The sequence below is a fragment of the Onychostoma macrolepis genome, chromosome 23 (genome assembly GCF_012432095.1).
Source record: "Onychostoma macrolepis isolate SWU-2019 chromosome 23, ASM1243209v1, whole genome shotgun sequence".
Classification (NCBI taxonomy): Eukaryota; Metazoa; Chordata; class Actinopteri; order Cypriniformes; family Cyprinidae; genus Onychostoma; species Onychostoma macrolepis.
The window spans coordinates 24,695,929-24,712,271 of NC_081177.1; the positions used below are offsets into that span (position 1 = coordinate 24,695,929).

Sequence of the window (16,343 nt, forward strand, 5' to 3'; positions counted from 1 at the left end):
TTAGGATAACAAAAAATTATAGACAAGTGAGTTTGGTCAAGTTTGGAGCTAAACTCTGTAGGAAAGTGGACCTCAAGGGTCAGGGCTGAGAATCCCTTATTTACATGGTACTCCAGAGAAGAACTAGCCTCCAGCTGAGCCTGGTTTCTCCCAAGGTATTTTCCCCATTTCTGTTACCGATGGAGTATTGGTTCCTTGCCACTGTTGCCTTTGGCTTGCTTAGTTGGGGACACTTAATTTCTGGCAATATAATACAGTGTGGAAGAAAGTAATAATAAATAATGTGCAGGTGACCAAACTTTTGGCAGGTAGCAGTACTCCAAAGAATACCATGCTATTACTTTGGTAAGTTAAAAGCAATTGTAAAATGGTAAAGCAACCTTTTTTTTTTTTTTTACAGTTTCAAAATTGTATAACGTTTCCAGATTTGTAGGATGGCCTAGTGAAGTTGTAGGACTTACAGTTGTTGTCGGTGTGAATGGGGAACAGGGACAGAGCTTTCTTCTGGAGATCTTCCTCTTCACTGCCCATCTGTTCTTCCCACTGGGTGGCTGCTTTGTAGCTGTTGCAGGCTCCAAAAACACAGCACTGATAGGCATATGGCATCTCAATGACCCTGTTTCAACAATAGTGACACCATGTATACAATTTTGTTTATATCAGTTGTTTCGTCAGTTGTGTCAAATGGAGTTTGAACATTAAATATAAGTGCATATTGCATCAGTTTGAGGAAATATGAAAACTATAAAAGATGCCATTTCAGAGGAAGAAATCAGAGAAAGAATGATTCATCAATCTGCAAATGACGCATGAAGTAAACTAGCAATACATCTAACCGCAAGGATTATTTTTTTATGTATTTGGGTCACAGTTGAAACCGTGATTCTCTTTCATTTGCTTTTGCTTAATCAGTTGCTGTTGGGAAATGGTAATACTTGAAATTTCCCAGTTTTTGAGGTGCTAATCAAATCACGCAAGTACTTAAGATAGTCCTTAAAAGTTTTGGAGTGTTTCCAAAGCCTTGAGCAGTTGATGAATCGGGACCGGGTATTTACAACAGCCTCTCTGTATTGCAAATGTTGAGGTATCTTGAAATAATCTTTCCGCTTGTCAGATGACTTGCTTTGAGCCAGATATTCTAGGAAACTTAACAAACAGAAACCGTTTATTCGTACCGATGAACAGAATGTTCCTTGAGCAACATATTATCTTGAAACTGTCAATTCTATAAACAGTTGAACGTTTCTCTGAAAACGAAGCAAAACCTTCATGTGTTTTTGAGCAATTCAAGGCATTTGTGTTGTGGGAATTAATAACCACATACACTTGTGAATTTTCTTTGATGGTTTAACATGAAAGTGTTTTAATCTGTTGTTGTGCGGGATGGCGGAGTTGATTGACTTTTTGGGGTTATTGGTTACCACAAATGTACCTTATGTTGGGGAGATCTTCCTCTCTGAAGGAACGCGAGAGTGCCATGTTTCCTTTCAGTTTAAGATGAGTGAGACTTGTTAGCCCAGTGAGCGGGAGACTGCTCAATCGGTTCCCAGTGAGATCTCTGGATGGAGATAGAAGATCAGCATGTGTAAAAAACTTGCAGATGGAGCTACACTTGAAGTATCTACTTAAAATGTCCCATAATGTACCATCACATAAATAGTTTAAACATTTGCCAATATTGTGTTTTGGGGATCGTCAGTTGGAAATCATGAGGTTCTAGCATTTATAAAAGTGAAATTAGTTACCCCATCCGACATCACACTGAACCATCACATTTTTGTAGTTACTTGTAATCAGCTGGTGTGTCAATGATTTTAGTGGATGTATGAAGTCAGTTCTCCTCAAGTTCACACAGGTGTCTTACCAGAGGAACCACATATACAGTTCATCACATTAAATATAAATATTTTACACTGACATCTGGCAATATATCCAATATATTTCCACTCCACTTTTTTTAAAATATAAAATAAATGCAACTTGATTTAATATTTTGCTAATACTTTGGAATTCCAAACATTTTAGGTCCAAAAACCTTTTGTGGACACTTTACAAATACTTAACTGAGTGTAAATCCAACAGCATGTCTTGATTGGAAAAAGTTTTATTTAAACTGACATGTTTTGGCACACAGGCCTTGAACTTTTAACCCTGATGAAAGCTAGAATGTGTTAGTTTAAATAAAACGCTGCATGTTCCAGGTTCAATACAAGTTAATCGACAGCATCTGTGGCATGCTGTTTATTAAAGCAGAAAATTATTTTTTGCTTGTTTTTACAACTGAGGGACGAGTCAAAATTATTTTCTGTGGTAATCAACAGCATGCCATAGATGCTGTCGATAGAGTTGTACTTGTATTGAGCCCAGAGCTGTCAACAAATACTGCTGGTTTTGACTTCTTTACCAGTGATTTGACTTTTCCATGCATGTTGTTTGCTAGTGATTTTTCACAAGGAAAACTAGAGGTTTATAACTGTTGTAGTATCTACTCGGGTATGACGCTCTACTCATTCACATTTATCAGCCACACTCTGTCACTCTTTATCAGTTTTCCTCATTCATTCATTCATTCATCACATTCTTCACCTAATGCTGCATGCATTTAATCGCCTGTGACTGACGACACACGTCTTCACCGCTGTGCTGAGCTTTTAACCGTGATTACAACCACAGTCTTTTCACTTTGAGCCAAACAAAGCATTGCTCAGATGACAGAAACTCCAAAGTGTGCATCATGGAATCACTTTGTTTGTGTTAATGGGATGGTTTTGCCAAGTCACAGTTTAATAACAGTTTTTGTTAGACTACACAGACATCTAGACTCTGAGGTGTGTAATCTTTATCTTCAGTGCTAAATCCAATGATATGCACTGCCACTGATTTGCATAAATTATACTTACAGTTTAATAAGCGACTGAAGAGAGGAAAAGGCATCAGTGTGGATGGTGTTGATCCTGTTCCAGCTTAGATCTCTGTAATGAAAAATCATTTACCCATCTGAGCATCTGTCATTTTTCATTTTCTCAGAAAAACAGAAATGGTTTTGCTCAGATCTTGACAGCCAATATTAAATATTTTTATTATTCTCACGATCTGATATCTGAAAACTGTCTTGGGCTCAAGTTCTTTTAACAATAATCATTATTTAAATTTTAGCATGTAATTTTCTGCCTTTTTTGTTGTGCAAGATGGTGGAAGTATTGGTGAGCCAATACTTTTTTAATTTATTTTTTATTTTTATTTCTATGCTTCAATTAAAAACAGTGTGCATGCTCTTGCCACAATATCAATATTCCCCAAACTTCTATATATACAGTAGGGATAACTTAGAAAATTTAAATAAAACATTTAAATGTTACATTTTGAAAAGTTTAATGCTGAAAGTATTTATTTTATTTCTTAAACATAAATATTTAAGATTCATTATTATTTTTAGGTCAGTAATTGATTATGTGAACTTGATTTTTCATGTAGTTTGAATGCTACTGTCATTAAAGCAAAAGGGGGGTTTGACAATGAAATTGTTCACTCAAATTGTTCTGCTAATATAATTTGTATTGAAAATGTGTATTAAATGAGAAAAATGCCAAATAGAAGCTTTTTCATTGTAACGCTTACGGCCAGCAGAAGAAGTGTGTGTGTAAAGTACTCACAGTGAACGCAGAGAGCTGAGCTGTTGGAATGTGTTCATCTCAATCTGTTTGATCAGATTGTGCTGCAGGCCTCTGCCGAGTCAAAACAAAAGAACTGGTATTACTGCATCACACACACACTATGGCAGACATCATGAACACACTTGAAAGCTTCCCAAATATGGACACTGATGGATTGCTACAGTAATGACTGTCATTTGTCAAGTACTATGTGGGTTATTTCGGGCTCTTAGAGTTATCATAGATATGTTAGTGATATTACTCTATTCCCGTTTCACTAGAGAGAGAGAGACGCCTGAACTCACATCTCCTGAAGAGACGCACAGTGGTAGAAACTCGGCAGCTCTTCGATGACATTGTGTGACAGCTCCCTGAAACAAAACACATATAGACTGTCTGTATGGAAGATTCTTTCTTAACAAGACAAGACATCTTTATCTTAAAAAGCATCAATTATTGTATAATTCATTTTGATGTAAGGGTACATTTTACACATGACAATGATGTATTAAAAACGGTACAGTTTTAGAAATGTTTCCCGTACAGATGACAATCTCCGTTCACATGGATTGGCCAAAAGAGCTAAAATGCTATATTATGTATGCCAGGCCAAGGCCAGTAGTTGGCGATACCCCCTTTTTTTAAAGAAACACTATTTGTCTGCATACATACCTATAGACTGAACATGTAATACACATGCACAACAAGTCACATTTTTCAAAAATTCACGTTTTTGTAGTTTACGTGGAGACAATAGCAATAGCGCAACTTTCAAAAACTTGCAATTTAAAAGCTAGTATTGTCAGGTCCCCAGGTTTTTTTTTTTTTTTTTTGTGAAAACACCCCATTAGAATAATTGTTCTGTGCCAGTTTAAAAAGTGTAAACATTTTTTATTTCACACAACAATCATTATTTTAGCATTTCTGACACTTGTAATACAAAAATTACAGACTTGCACAATGAGCCTCAATGATAATGCTAAGCATTTCCCATTAAGTAGTCCCCCAGTTGAGGCAAGTCATTTCTCATAGATCTAATTGAATGTAAAATGACCAGCTTCTTTAGTTCAAATTAGCATGATCTCACATGAGGGTTACAATTCTCCCATTTTTCTACAAATCTCTCCCTTATACTGTTTTTGAACAAACATGTAAACATTTCTTAATGTTATTTATAGAATTACATTATAATTTGCCCTCCCAGTTACATTTCTTTTAGTATTTGTTTTTGTCTTTATTTTTACCTAATTAGTGTATTGAAGTGTTTATGCACGAGGAAACCTTAGAGAGAAAAGAAGCAAATATATAGAGAGAGAATGGCATGTTAAACAGTTACTTTCCCCAGAGGTCTAATTCTTCATTTGAACAGTTACATAAAGTTTCAGTCTTCCTGCAGGGGTTTCTCTAACTGAACTTGCCCACCTTTAAGTGGTTGTTCTTATGCATCTTAAACAGTGATTAAAGCAAAGCAAAAAAGTAAAAATTGCTTGATCTAAAAATTTTAGTTTGCACAAGCATGGCACAACTGATAAAAATGATCACATTGCTCTCTTTGTAAAGTTGGCTAAATATCTGCCTGCTGATTTGTTTTGAACGAGGCTTTTAGGAACTCCTTGAAAGTTTGGCTACATCAGATCCCTCAGGTTGAATTTGAACTCCCTTTGCCAGCTTGGATCTTTAGGAATCGTTTAGAGATGAGCTTTCGAATGTGTTTGTGTGTTGCAGGTGCATATTTGTGTTTGGAAACTCACAGCACTCTTAATTTAGGCAGCAGGTGGCAGAGATCATATGGCAGGCCGGTCAGTCCAGCTCGGGTCAGCGTACTGAGAGACAATCAAAGAGAAGAGTTTGCACTGAATGTGTGTGTGTCAAACAGGAGACAAAAAATAGAATGTGCATGCACAATGTGAATAGAGTATTCAAGATTCTCAAAATACATCTCGTTTTAAGGATGTCCAGATTTTATTTTTTTTTTATTGGTAAATCTTATTAAATCTGATTAAAAAAAGTGTTTTTTTTGTGCGTTTCAGACCTGTAGGTAAATACAAGGCACAGTGTAGTTTTTTCTCGAAAAATGTAGCTTTCTATCCAAGCTGTATAGGCAAAGATGTAATGATTTCCCTTAAAATTTTTAATAAACAGTGGAATTATCAAAATTTTGTTTCGTTTGAGCATCCCAACCAGCCCATAGACAGCCCTCAACAATGGCGTGAGATTGGTGCACAACCAAAACCCGTTTGAAAAGCGTTCTCCTTTAACTCTAATGAACGGTTTAACTCTCCCTTTAGGATCAGTAATTATATTCAGAGTTTTATATTAACCGATCATTTTCTAATAAACATAAGTGCTCGGTTCAGTATGCCTTTTCCCTGAATCATTTTTGACCTTGTACGAAACTCGCTGACATGGTGAGTTCAGTAAAAGCATCTCTATTTTGTCAACGGTTATTCCTTTGTCCTCATCGGTGGGAAGAACTTCTGGAAGTCTCTTAAGTGAAACTGATCCTGCGTGAAATGGGGACATTTGATCTCAGACTCACAGAACTTGCAGGCTGGTGGTTCCTTTCAAATCTGGAAACTCTCGGATCTCAGTGGCCCCGTTCAAAGAGCTAAAACGAGATTAGATAACTCATTAGTGAGGATCGTTCTGCTAATGAAGATGTCGTCCAGCAAAACCACAGGGATGTCTACTGTTACCGTACCCACTTAGCTCTCCATCATCTAGAGGCAATATTATTCCACTTGATTCCATCATTTTGATTACACTCGCAACACTACCCAAAATCAACAACGGAAGACTTCATATCACAATAACGAAGGCTGAAAAGACTCTCACAGCATTCTTATGCACTTTCTGTGTAATTGGAGAGAGATAAATGACTTTTTATTAGTTTTTTGAAAAGCTAAATCTCATATTTTGGCATTTATGAGGTTATAATTGAATCGTGCTGTTTTTTGGAGACAAATGACTAGTTTAATGTTTACTTATGAGAGACGTGATGGCAAGAGGCGAGCAAGATTACAGTATTCATCAAAATGAAAGCAATGATGAAATGGAAATTATACACATTTGCCAACTGGTACTTTAAAGGTGCCTTATCGGAAGCCAAACTGCTCTGTTTAATCATGTGTATGTTATCATTTCACACATAGACTTGTACTTACAGCGTGTGCAACTTTGGCAAGAACTGAAATGCTGATCTGCCAACAAACTGAATGGGATTCTCGTAGAAATGACTGAATAGAGAAGAAAAAGACATCTTTTGTTAGAAATGGGATAGATCATTCTAAATGAGTGCCTGTTCCATTTTAACAAGGATATTTACATTCTTTCAGGAAAGATTGTATTTAAGCGTTAATAAATGACACAGTGCTGTATTCAAATTAAATCTAAATTAATAAAACCTAATATGCTGTATGCTGAGATATAATTATTTGTTAATACTGATATTTTTTTAGTGTAATGTTATTTCTTCAAACTAAATAAAATCAGTTTTTTGCTATTCAAAATCTTGGTAACATGGCTGAAATGTAAAACCAGCTAAATTGGTAACAGGGTTGACATAGCCAGATAACTGTTTTTCACCATATTTAAACAGGTAATATACACAAAATAGAGCTAATTTTGCCTTTATCTCTCCTTTTTTTAATTAAAATAATTTTATGCCAACTCTGTTACTATCATAACTATCACATATAAAAAATAAAAAATAAATAAAAGAGTATAGGCTACTGTTCAGTAGATCAAGTGACATCTTTTGACATGCATTCATGTCCATTTTTTTTAATAAACATTTACATATTTTCTAATAGGGGTAGAGCGTGAAAAAGGTGTTATTTTTATTATTATTTTTTAATCTATGGAATAGTACATTACTTTAATAATAGGTAGTCATGTTGGTAACATGATGTGAACTGGAAACACTCTTAACATTTTTTTTTTTAAGTTTAAAAATATTTTAAACACATTGTCATTGAAAATCTAATCAAATAGACAAACATAGACAAAATAAAACTAATTTTGCTTTCTCTCTTTCTACTTTTAAAAATCTTTAATGGCAGCCTTTTCACCATCATAATTTTTGCTAAAAAATATATAGTTCAATACATAAAATTACACCCTTTACATATGTCCATGTCCATTTTGTTGAATACAACTTAATACATTTGCTACTACAGGGAGAACAACTACAATTAAAAAATTGTGTTGATGTGTTATTTACACATACCATTTGCACATATTTAAACTTGTAAAAGAGGGCAAAAAAAGGCACCCATTTGTAAAACAACCCAAATATTTGTCACACATTTCCTGGTCCGTTGGCTGAGATAAACAGACTTTTATAACATGTCTTTCTATCACACAGTGAGGCATGTTTAGTCAGCAGAGAAACTCTTTACTGTTGTTGCTGAGACAAGATACTCACATGGTCTGCAGAAGTGGGTTCCCCACAAACGCTCTCTCGGGAATGGCCTTAATGTTGTTGTTGTGGAAACCCCTGTAAGACACATGGAGAGTGAGAATATGACCATCTGCACACTTGAACACAATCCACTATGGGATGAGGAAATCCAGCGATCAAGACCAGCTTTGCAGAGTGCTTTTGCTAACTGCATCTGTTCTGTATAGCCTATAAATTGTAGCCCTGACGTGCTATTCGGAGCGGCCGCACATTCAACTACTGCAACAGCTTATAATTCATCATCATCTGCCGTCACTATGAATATAACATGCTAAAGTGAATTTATGGCACACATGTTGCCAGCAAATTGTAATCCGAAAATTCTAAACAGTCTAAAATAATTACGCGTGTTAAATAAACAAGGCTATAAGGTCCTTTTTGGGTGCCGAAAATGAATTCATCACCTTGGACAATCAAGTCCAGTTACATTTTATCTCAAACTCCTCCATAAGCACACATGTGAGCCATTTGGTTGCGTCAATTCACATTTGCCCATGTAAACATCCTTTGTATCTTACAGAAACACCTGTCAGGAGGCAGTCCCACAGGCAAAAAACACTTTAGGATACTTGAGAAGGAAGGACTTAAGAGCTCATCTCCAAGCATCTGCTTTTTTCAGGAGACTTGTGCTTGAGAACCACATTCTAGGGACTAAGCGGGATTTACAAGGAGCACGAGGCCAGGCCAAGCGGTCCACTTTAAAGGAAGCACACTGACGCATGTATGCCGGGTAAGTTAGTCTCGGTTACTTACAGTTCCTGAAGCTTGGCGAGTGTGCGAATGGCCACAGGGAACTCTTGAAGGTCATTGAAGTTCAATTCCCTAGAGAAAGGAGACCAACCATGAGAGCAGAAGAACTTTGTGAAACACAAGCTACGAGAAAAAGATCTTGTATGTGCAAATGTTTAGGACTTAATAAGCACAGCTATGTCTAAGTTGTGTCTTGCATAAGACCACCTTTCGAGCAACAATTAGCGGTCTCGTCACATATTAGCCCAACTGTTTTGACGTTTTTATTTGATCTTTCATCCTACGTGTCTGTAACATAAGCAAACACTTAAGAACTGTGGTTCCAATCAGTCAAAATCCCTCCCCGTGACCTTGCGGGTTTTCCATGTTGGCCGCTCCTTGGAGACCAAGACAGCTGTTCTAAGCTAATCTGACATGACGTGACCTCTCCTCTGCATACATTATTTTTGTTGTATGCATTTCATTAGCCTTCTAGGAAACCTGCGTCCAAAAACCGCACTTGAACCAAAACATGGGCGGTTGCTAAGGGCGAGTGGCCTTTACACGCAGGTGCAAGAACAATGTGTTTATGGCCATAGTTTGCATGTTGTTTTTCTTGGATCTCAGCGTTCCTTTTCATCTCCGATTCTTTTGGAGTTTTTCAGAGAATAATTATTGGGAAAATCCTATAATTGAACAGGAGACTTTTTTTCCACAAACCCTCCTTTTTGCCCAGTAAAGGCAACTGGGCGGCATTAATAGGTGCCTTTGGCCCTGTATCCCCTTGTGAAGGCCCAGGTCTTAGTCATATTGTCCGCTCCCCACAGTTACAATACCCAATGCTCAATGTGTCTCTTCATACCCATAATTATATGTCTTATCCCTTAGTGTTAAGTGTACGCTTTCAAAACAGTCCAAATGTTTATATATTTTAGTTTTTTTTAAAGGGGAAAAAAAAAAAAGTTTCTGGCAGGTAGCCAGTGCGTTTGAAGTAAGCTTGGTGAATAGGGGTGGACCACGTTGGCCGCCATCCAGAATGGGCGAAGCATTTGCTTAATTCCAGTGTGTGGGTGTACATGTGTGTGTCTATATGTGCGTGAGTGTGTCTGTGTTGCACAAGAGTGTTAAAGCGAACTTGACCTAAGTTTGAGGTTAAAAGAAAAAAAATATTTAAGGAGATTCTTGATACATGACAAATTCGCTTAAAGCTGAAGTATTTCTGCACCATTAGCATCACCAACGAAATTGAAAAAATAACACATTTTCAAACACAAAGATAGCTACGCCCCAAACTCATGCCATTGGTTGAACCATTGTTGGCTGGCTGGTTGGGAGGCACCTCAGAGGCATCAACCTATGAATGGCTTACTTGTAAACGCTAAAAATAAAGATATCAAAAGGGAGGTTTAACAGTGATGCTATAGAAAAACAATTTTTAGTGCACCAAATAACCTTTCTTTAAAAGAACCAATGTTTCATAGTGTGACGAACACTTTAATAATTCAAAGAACCTTTTTCCACCATGAAAAATCTCTTGTGGAATGGAAAAGTTCCATGGATGGTGAAGGTTCTTTATGGAACCGTCAATGCCAATAAAGAAACTTAATTTTTAAAAGCAGCACTTTTAAACAACATGAGCCATTTAGATTATATAAATGTGAATCAACATCTTTTTATTCATTAGTTCGCTCACTTCTAGTGAGTCATGTAAGTGTTTAAGTAATTTTCTTCAAACACTGCATGGAAATCCACTTGCGCTTGTGGCCTATAAAATGGGCTGCATATGGAGAGACTGGGAACACGCTGCTGTGGGTGAGCTGTGCCGCGTGGTTCTGCCATGTCTACATCCTGGTTTTGTTTAGAACATCCGTCAGTCTTGTTTGGAGACATTACTTTGATATAGCAGAGAAGAGGAATGCCTTTCATTTCCTGGGAAGACCTCATTGTTTAGAACGGGAGCTGTCAGTTACCTTGATTTACAATTCATCAAACCACGCAAAAGTTTGTTTGAAAGCTAAATCATCAGGCATCATAACAAAACAACACTGTGGTGGCCACTTTGTCTGATGGTTGTGAATGCATTTTCAGAGATAATTACAGTGATGGGGATTACAGTAGCATCAATAAAAAGATGAACATTGTCCCACGAAAAGATGTCTGTGACCTCCTAAAGAAGGCAAACATGTTTCCATCTGTTGTTTCAAGAAGCTCAACACTTCCCAAACACACATGTGCAACTGAACTGAGACAGCTGGCATGATTTCTTCCAGTGTGTCATGTTACATATAAGAATATTTGCCTCAGGAAGATTAGTTTCTTGCTTAGCCATCAATATAACGGTAATTAAAATGTCATTCAATATGCAACATGACTACATATTACAGTTTTTTAAATAGTGTGGAATTTTTTAATTGTAATGCATACATGCTTAATTCTTAAATGTTTTTCAAATTGCTTTTTCATTATATGTGTATACCATATATGTGTATATATATATTCAGTCATGGCCAAAAATATCAGCACCCTTGGTAAATATGATCAAAGAAGGCTGTGCAAATTAATCTGCATTGTTAATCCTTTTGATCTTTTATTTTAAAAAAATCACAAAAATCCAACCTTTCATTGGATAATAAGAATTTTAAATGGGGGGAAATATCATTATGAAATAAATGTTTTTCTCTAACACACACTGTCCACAATTAACGGCACCCTTTTACTCAATACTTTTTGAAACCTCCATTTACCAGTTTAACAGCTCTAAATGTTCTCCTATAATGCCTGATGAGGTTAGAGAACACATGACAAGAGATCAGAGACCATTCCTTCATCCAGAATCACTCCAGACCCTTTAGATTCCCAGCTCCATGTTGGTGCTTCTTCTCTTCAGTTCACCACTCATTTTCTACAGGTCAGAGGACTGGAATGGCCAGCAGAAGCTTGGTTTTGTAATCAGTGACCCATTTTTGTGTTGTTTTTGAGGTTTGTGCTTGGATTATTGTACGGTTGGAAGATCCAAACATGGCCCATTATAAGATTTCTAACAGAGGCAGTCACTTATTGATTTTTTATCTGTTGGTATTTGATAGAATCCATAATGCCATGTGTCTAAACAAGATGTCCAGGACCTCCATCAGAAATACAAATTTAAAATATATTTTAAATTCTTATTATCCAATGAAAGGTTCGATTTTTGTGATTTGTTTTAATAAAAGATCAAAAGGATTAACAATGCAGATTCATTTTCACAGCCTTATTTGATCATATTTACCAAGGGTGCTGATATTTTTGTCCATGACTATATATATATATATATATATATATATATATATATATATATATACATTTAGTCCAGCTTCATCTAGTATATAATTCTGTTTTAACAAAGCAAGAAATCTACTTATGCACATCCTGATTGGGAATCACTTCCTATAGTATCATAACTAATTTTCCTATCACTCTAGCCTTGTATCATTTTTGTCATTTTCAAGAGCTGAAATATTTTCTCCTTGAAACAAATCTCCTTCCAAAAGCCAAATTTATCGAGCCACAGAATCGCAACGGGAGAGTTTCAGCGCATGGTTTCTCAGTGATTGCTTTCAAATGAAGTGTTTCAGTTCAGTGTGTGCAATTCTCAAGACTGAAATCCTTCTCGTAAAGAGGAAAACGTCATCTTTAGCACTTCAGCAGGCTGTTAAAAAGCAGGTGTGAACCTCTCGGTATCCTGGAGACCACCGTGACTTCAGCATATGCTTATTCTTTTAAAGCCAAACTTTCATAGCATGGTCTATGTAATGTCTTTCATACATTACATTACAAATATGCATTGGCTCTGGTTCGTAAGCCCCTTTCAAAATGTCTCATAAATTATAATAGCATTTCTAGTGTATTTATTGAGCCTATTTAACATTTGAGCTAAATCTACCATGTTCAGTAATGTATAAGTTACTGTATATAGCCTGAATTCCAGCAAAGAATGTGCACTATTGTTCAGCTATGATATGAAAATTGTTGCCAGTACACTGTAAAAAAAAAAAGAAAAGTTGAGCGAATTTAAAAAAAACATTTTTTACCAGCTTCAGCAGATTTTTGAGTTTGCTCAACTTGTTTTTGTGGGACATTCTCACATTTTTGTTGTATAAACTTAAAACAACAAGTTGAGAAAACTCAAAAATCTGCTGAAGTTTGTTGCCTTAAAATTTTAAGTTGGCTCAACTTTTTTTTTTTTTACAGTGTAGTCATAAAATCATAACTGTATTTTTACTAGTATATTAATTTGTTCATACTCATATTAATATTATTATTTTTTTAATGCTTTTACATGCAGACAGTCAGATAAATTGCATTCAAGTTAATGTAAAATTATATCAAATATATAATATAAATTCAACCACCTCTAACATGAGTCATGCTACTGACACTGCACCAAAAACAAACAAACAAAAAAAAAATGTTGTATTGAAATCAGATGGCTACATTATGGAAATTAAATCTCTTTACATTTCCCACTCAATTTAATGACCCTATGCTGAATATATGAAGCTAAAGGACAAATGGAAACATATATTGTAGCCTGTGATACCAAAATCAGCCACATAAATAAAACCACAAAGGTCCCCTAAAAATCACTATATAGTTTCCACACTGCTTACACTTTTGTATGGAACACTAAAGAAATCACCCAACACTGAAGTCATTGTCAGGACATTATTGTTGTTTCTATCACAGAAAATTAAAGACTGCCATACATTCATTCTTTAATTTTAATGAGAGGTAAGAGTGTTTTTTAGAAAACAAGGTACTGTAATTAACATGTGCGTATCTCAACAGCAGAAGTATTGTGTAAAGAATGATTTGTTTATAGTTCATACAAAGCTGAACCACTGAGCATAAGTAGAGTCATGCGAGTTTGCTAGTAATTTTGGTTTATATTTATAGACGCAGCCCCTTCCATAATGATTCCAAGAGGACGCCAAAATCAAATAACAGATTAGGGTTTGTTTGCATTAAAAACAGGAAATGCTTTCATGTTTTTAATCTTTCATGAAGGGACGATCTTACTTACAGAGTCTCGAGGCTGTGCAGTCCCTCAAAACAGTTCTGTCCGAGGGTCCGGATCATGTTGTTATGAAGATGCCTAAACATGAAAACATTCATTAGGATTATAGTAAACATCAAAACATACCCCAGGAATGACACCTGCTTGGCTGTGTACATTGCTTCAAATAACCGTAAACCGGTGGCGGATGAGATATAAAATTAATCCACACTATCATTTCACTGCTTTGTAATTGAAAGAGTTTAAGATTCTTGTGGTGTCCTGTCAAACCAATGCATGTGTTCCAACTTCCTCTTATTTCATGGCTTCCCTTCCTCATACTGACACAAGCTCTATAGTTAGTGTGATTTAGTCAAATAGATCAAGGGTTAGGGTAAAACATTTAAGATTGGGGTTAGGGGCTTTAAAGGGTTAGTTCACCCAAAAATTAAATTTTTGTCATTAATTACTCACCCTTATGTCACATGCGTCGTTGTACTCTTGTGAAAGTGCGGCAGAGACTGACACGGAAGAGAAGAAATTGTTGAATAACAAAAGTTTTTTTTTTTTTTTTCTTTGCGTACAAAAAGTATTCTCGTAGCTTCATAAAATTGTGGTTGAACCACTAACGATGTCCTTACTACCTTTCTGGGCCTTGAATGTGTCAGTTGCGTTGCTGTCTAGTCAGGATCAGAAAGCTCTTGGATATCATCAAAAATATCTTAATTTCTGTTCCGAAGAATGAAGGTATTACGGGTTTGGAATGACATGAGGGTGAGTAATTAATGACAGAATTTTCAGTTTTGGGTGACATTTCCCTTTAAGAACATTCCTACATTTCTCATCTGATTGAAGGGACTAGATATATGTTGAGGTTAGCTATTAAACAAGTTGATCCAGGAATACATCCTACTTGGTTTATTCATGTTGTGTGGAAGTAGATACGTACAGCACAACCAGGTTGGAAAGGTTCCTGAAGGCGTAGTCTGGGATGTGGGTGATGCGGTTTAGGGCAAGGGTCATAGCCTGGAGCGAAGAGAGGTCGTTGAGGGCGCTTACTGGGATCTCTGTCAGGGCATTGTCATCAAGCCACAAGTGTCGCAGGGACCGCATACCCGAGAGGGTCCTTGCTGGCACCTCCATAATCAGGTTGGCATCCAGACGCCTGTTTTTATTAGAATGAACAGAAGCAGATGTTTATTCCTGTACACAGTTTATGTATGGAGCAGAAAATTAGCAGATGATACAGTCAGTTATGTTTAACCAGGTCACCAGGTGTCAAATTAGCAGGAGATATTAGTGAAAATGAGCAATTACATGACAGGTAGTATATTCTTTCCATGTAGATGAATCACTAAAGGAAGTTTCTGAACCCATGTCAACTAGACACTGTACATTACCTACCCTTTATAAAATATACTTGTTTTTTTATATATTGAGGCCTGACCTGGCATGACTCCAGCCCCACAATGTTTGTGACCCAGTCAACGGCAACACTCCTTGTCCCTGCAGTGTCCTGTCACGGAATCTACCTCTTTCATTTCATTCATCAAACTGCCACGCCTTCCAGAGGTACATAAATAAGATGAACAAAGGAGCCATCAATTGTGGCTAAACAGAAATAGATACCATGCTGTGGTCTGCGGTCACAACATTTCTGCTTTGACGATATCATAATTAAAGCATAATTGTGTTGCCTCTTTGTTTCTATCTTTTGTTATTCTGGTGTAAGGATTGGCACGACTACCTGAGTGTTTTAGTTTTCCCCCAAGCAATTTATGTGCAAGTGTTTTATGAAGCTATCTTTAGTTACTCTAGCATGGACTTGTTTAATGAGAGTTTTGGCACGGTCGCTGCTCTGAATGTTTGATGAAACATTGGGAGCCCACAGGTGGAGTGCTATGCTTTGTGGGTTTTTTACGTCTTTTTTTTCAATTTAAAGCATTCAGAGAAAGGGTGCTAAATCACAACAAGTGGCTTTCAGAGGATACAAAGAAAAGTTGTGCAATCACAAACCAGGCGTACAAGGGCTGCAGAGGCAAAGATTCCACTCTCGATCCAACCACATGAAGGCGTTTCGAAAATTGGCCATTCCTCTTTCATTTTGCTTGCGCTCATATGGTGTAATAAAGCGCTGACTGATAATTTGATGGCTTTGCGGCATGGTGAGTTGATTTGGTTAAAGCCACCAAGCAATTGTTGCTCCACACTGACTGGAATGCTTTAAGATGCTATTGAACAGTTTTTCTCTGATTTTTTGGAAATTAAACAAAGAAACTGAGCTAAAGATAAAAGCTGTGAAAAAAAAAAAACATAAGAGGTTGCTGGAAATAATTGAAAGTGCAGACGCTTGGATTCTTTCACAAATCGAAATTCTCTCCCCACCCCATTTCTTTGCAAGGCTGTTCTTCACAGACCTTGACATCCCCACAACCAAGATGAATGTCCTCCCTATGTCAACAAG

The 16,343-nt window shown here is 36.6% G+C and overlaps 1 protein-coding gene across 1 annotated transcript in view; it reads right to left on the minus strand.

Moving 5' to 3' along the window:
• The window catches only part of LOC131532145 (leucine-rich repeat-containing G-protein coupled receptor 6), a 91,498-nt gene that overhangs the window by 6,453 nt on the left and 68,702 nt on the right, over positions 1–16,343 (minus strand). The window contains exons 5-16 of the mRNA XM_058763580.1: positions 14,829–15,044; positions 13,907–13,978; positions 8,869–8,937; positions 8,080–8,151; positions 6,818–6,889; positions 6,193–6,261; positions 5,405–5,476; positions 3,959–4,024; positions 3,654–3,725; positions 2,901–2,972; positions 1,433–1,558; positions 462–616 (exon numbers count right to left, since the gene is read on the minus strand). Of these exons, the coding sequence (XP_058619563.1) occupies positions 462–616; positions 1,433–1,558; positions 2,901–2,972; positions 3,654–3,725; positions 3,959–4,024; positions 5,405–5,476; positions 6,193–6,261; positions 6,818–6,889; positions 8,080–8,151; positions 8,869–8,937; positions 13,907–13,978; positions 14,829–15,044 (1,133 nt within the window). The remainder of the gene's footprint in view (positions 1–461; positions 617–1,432; positions 1,559–2,900; positions 2,973–3,653; positions 3,726–3,958; positions 4,025–5,404; positions 5,477–6,192; positions 6,262–6,817; positions 6,890–8,079; positions 8,152–8,868; positions 8,938–13,906; positions 13,979–14,828; positions 15,045–16,343) is intronic.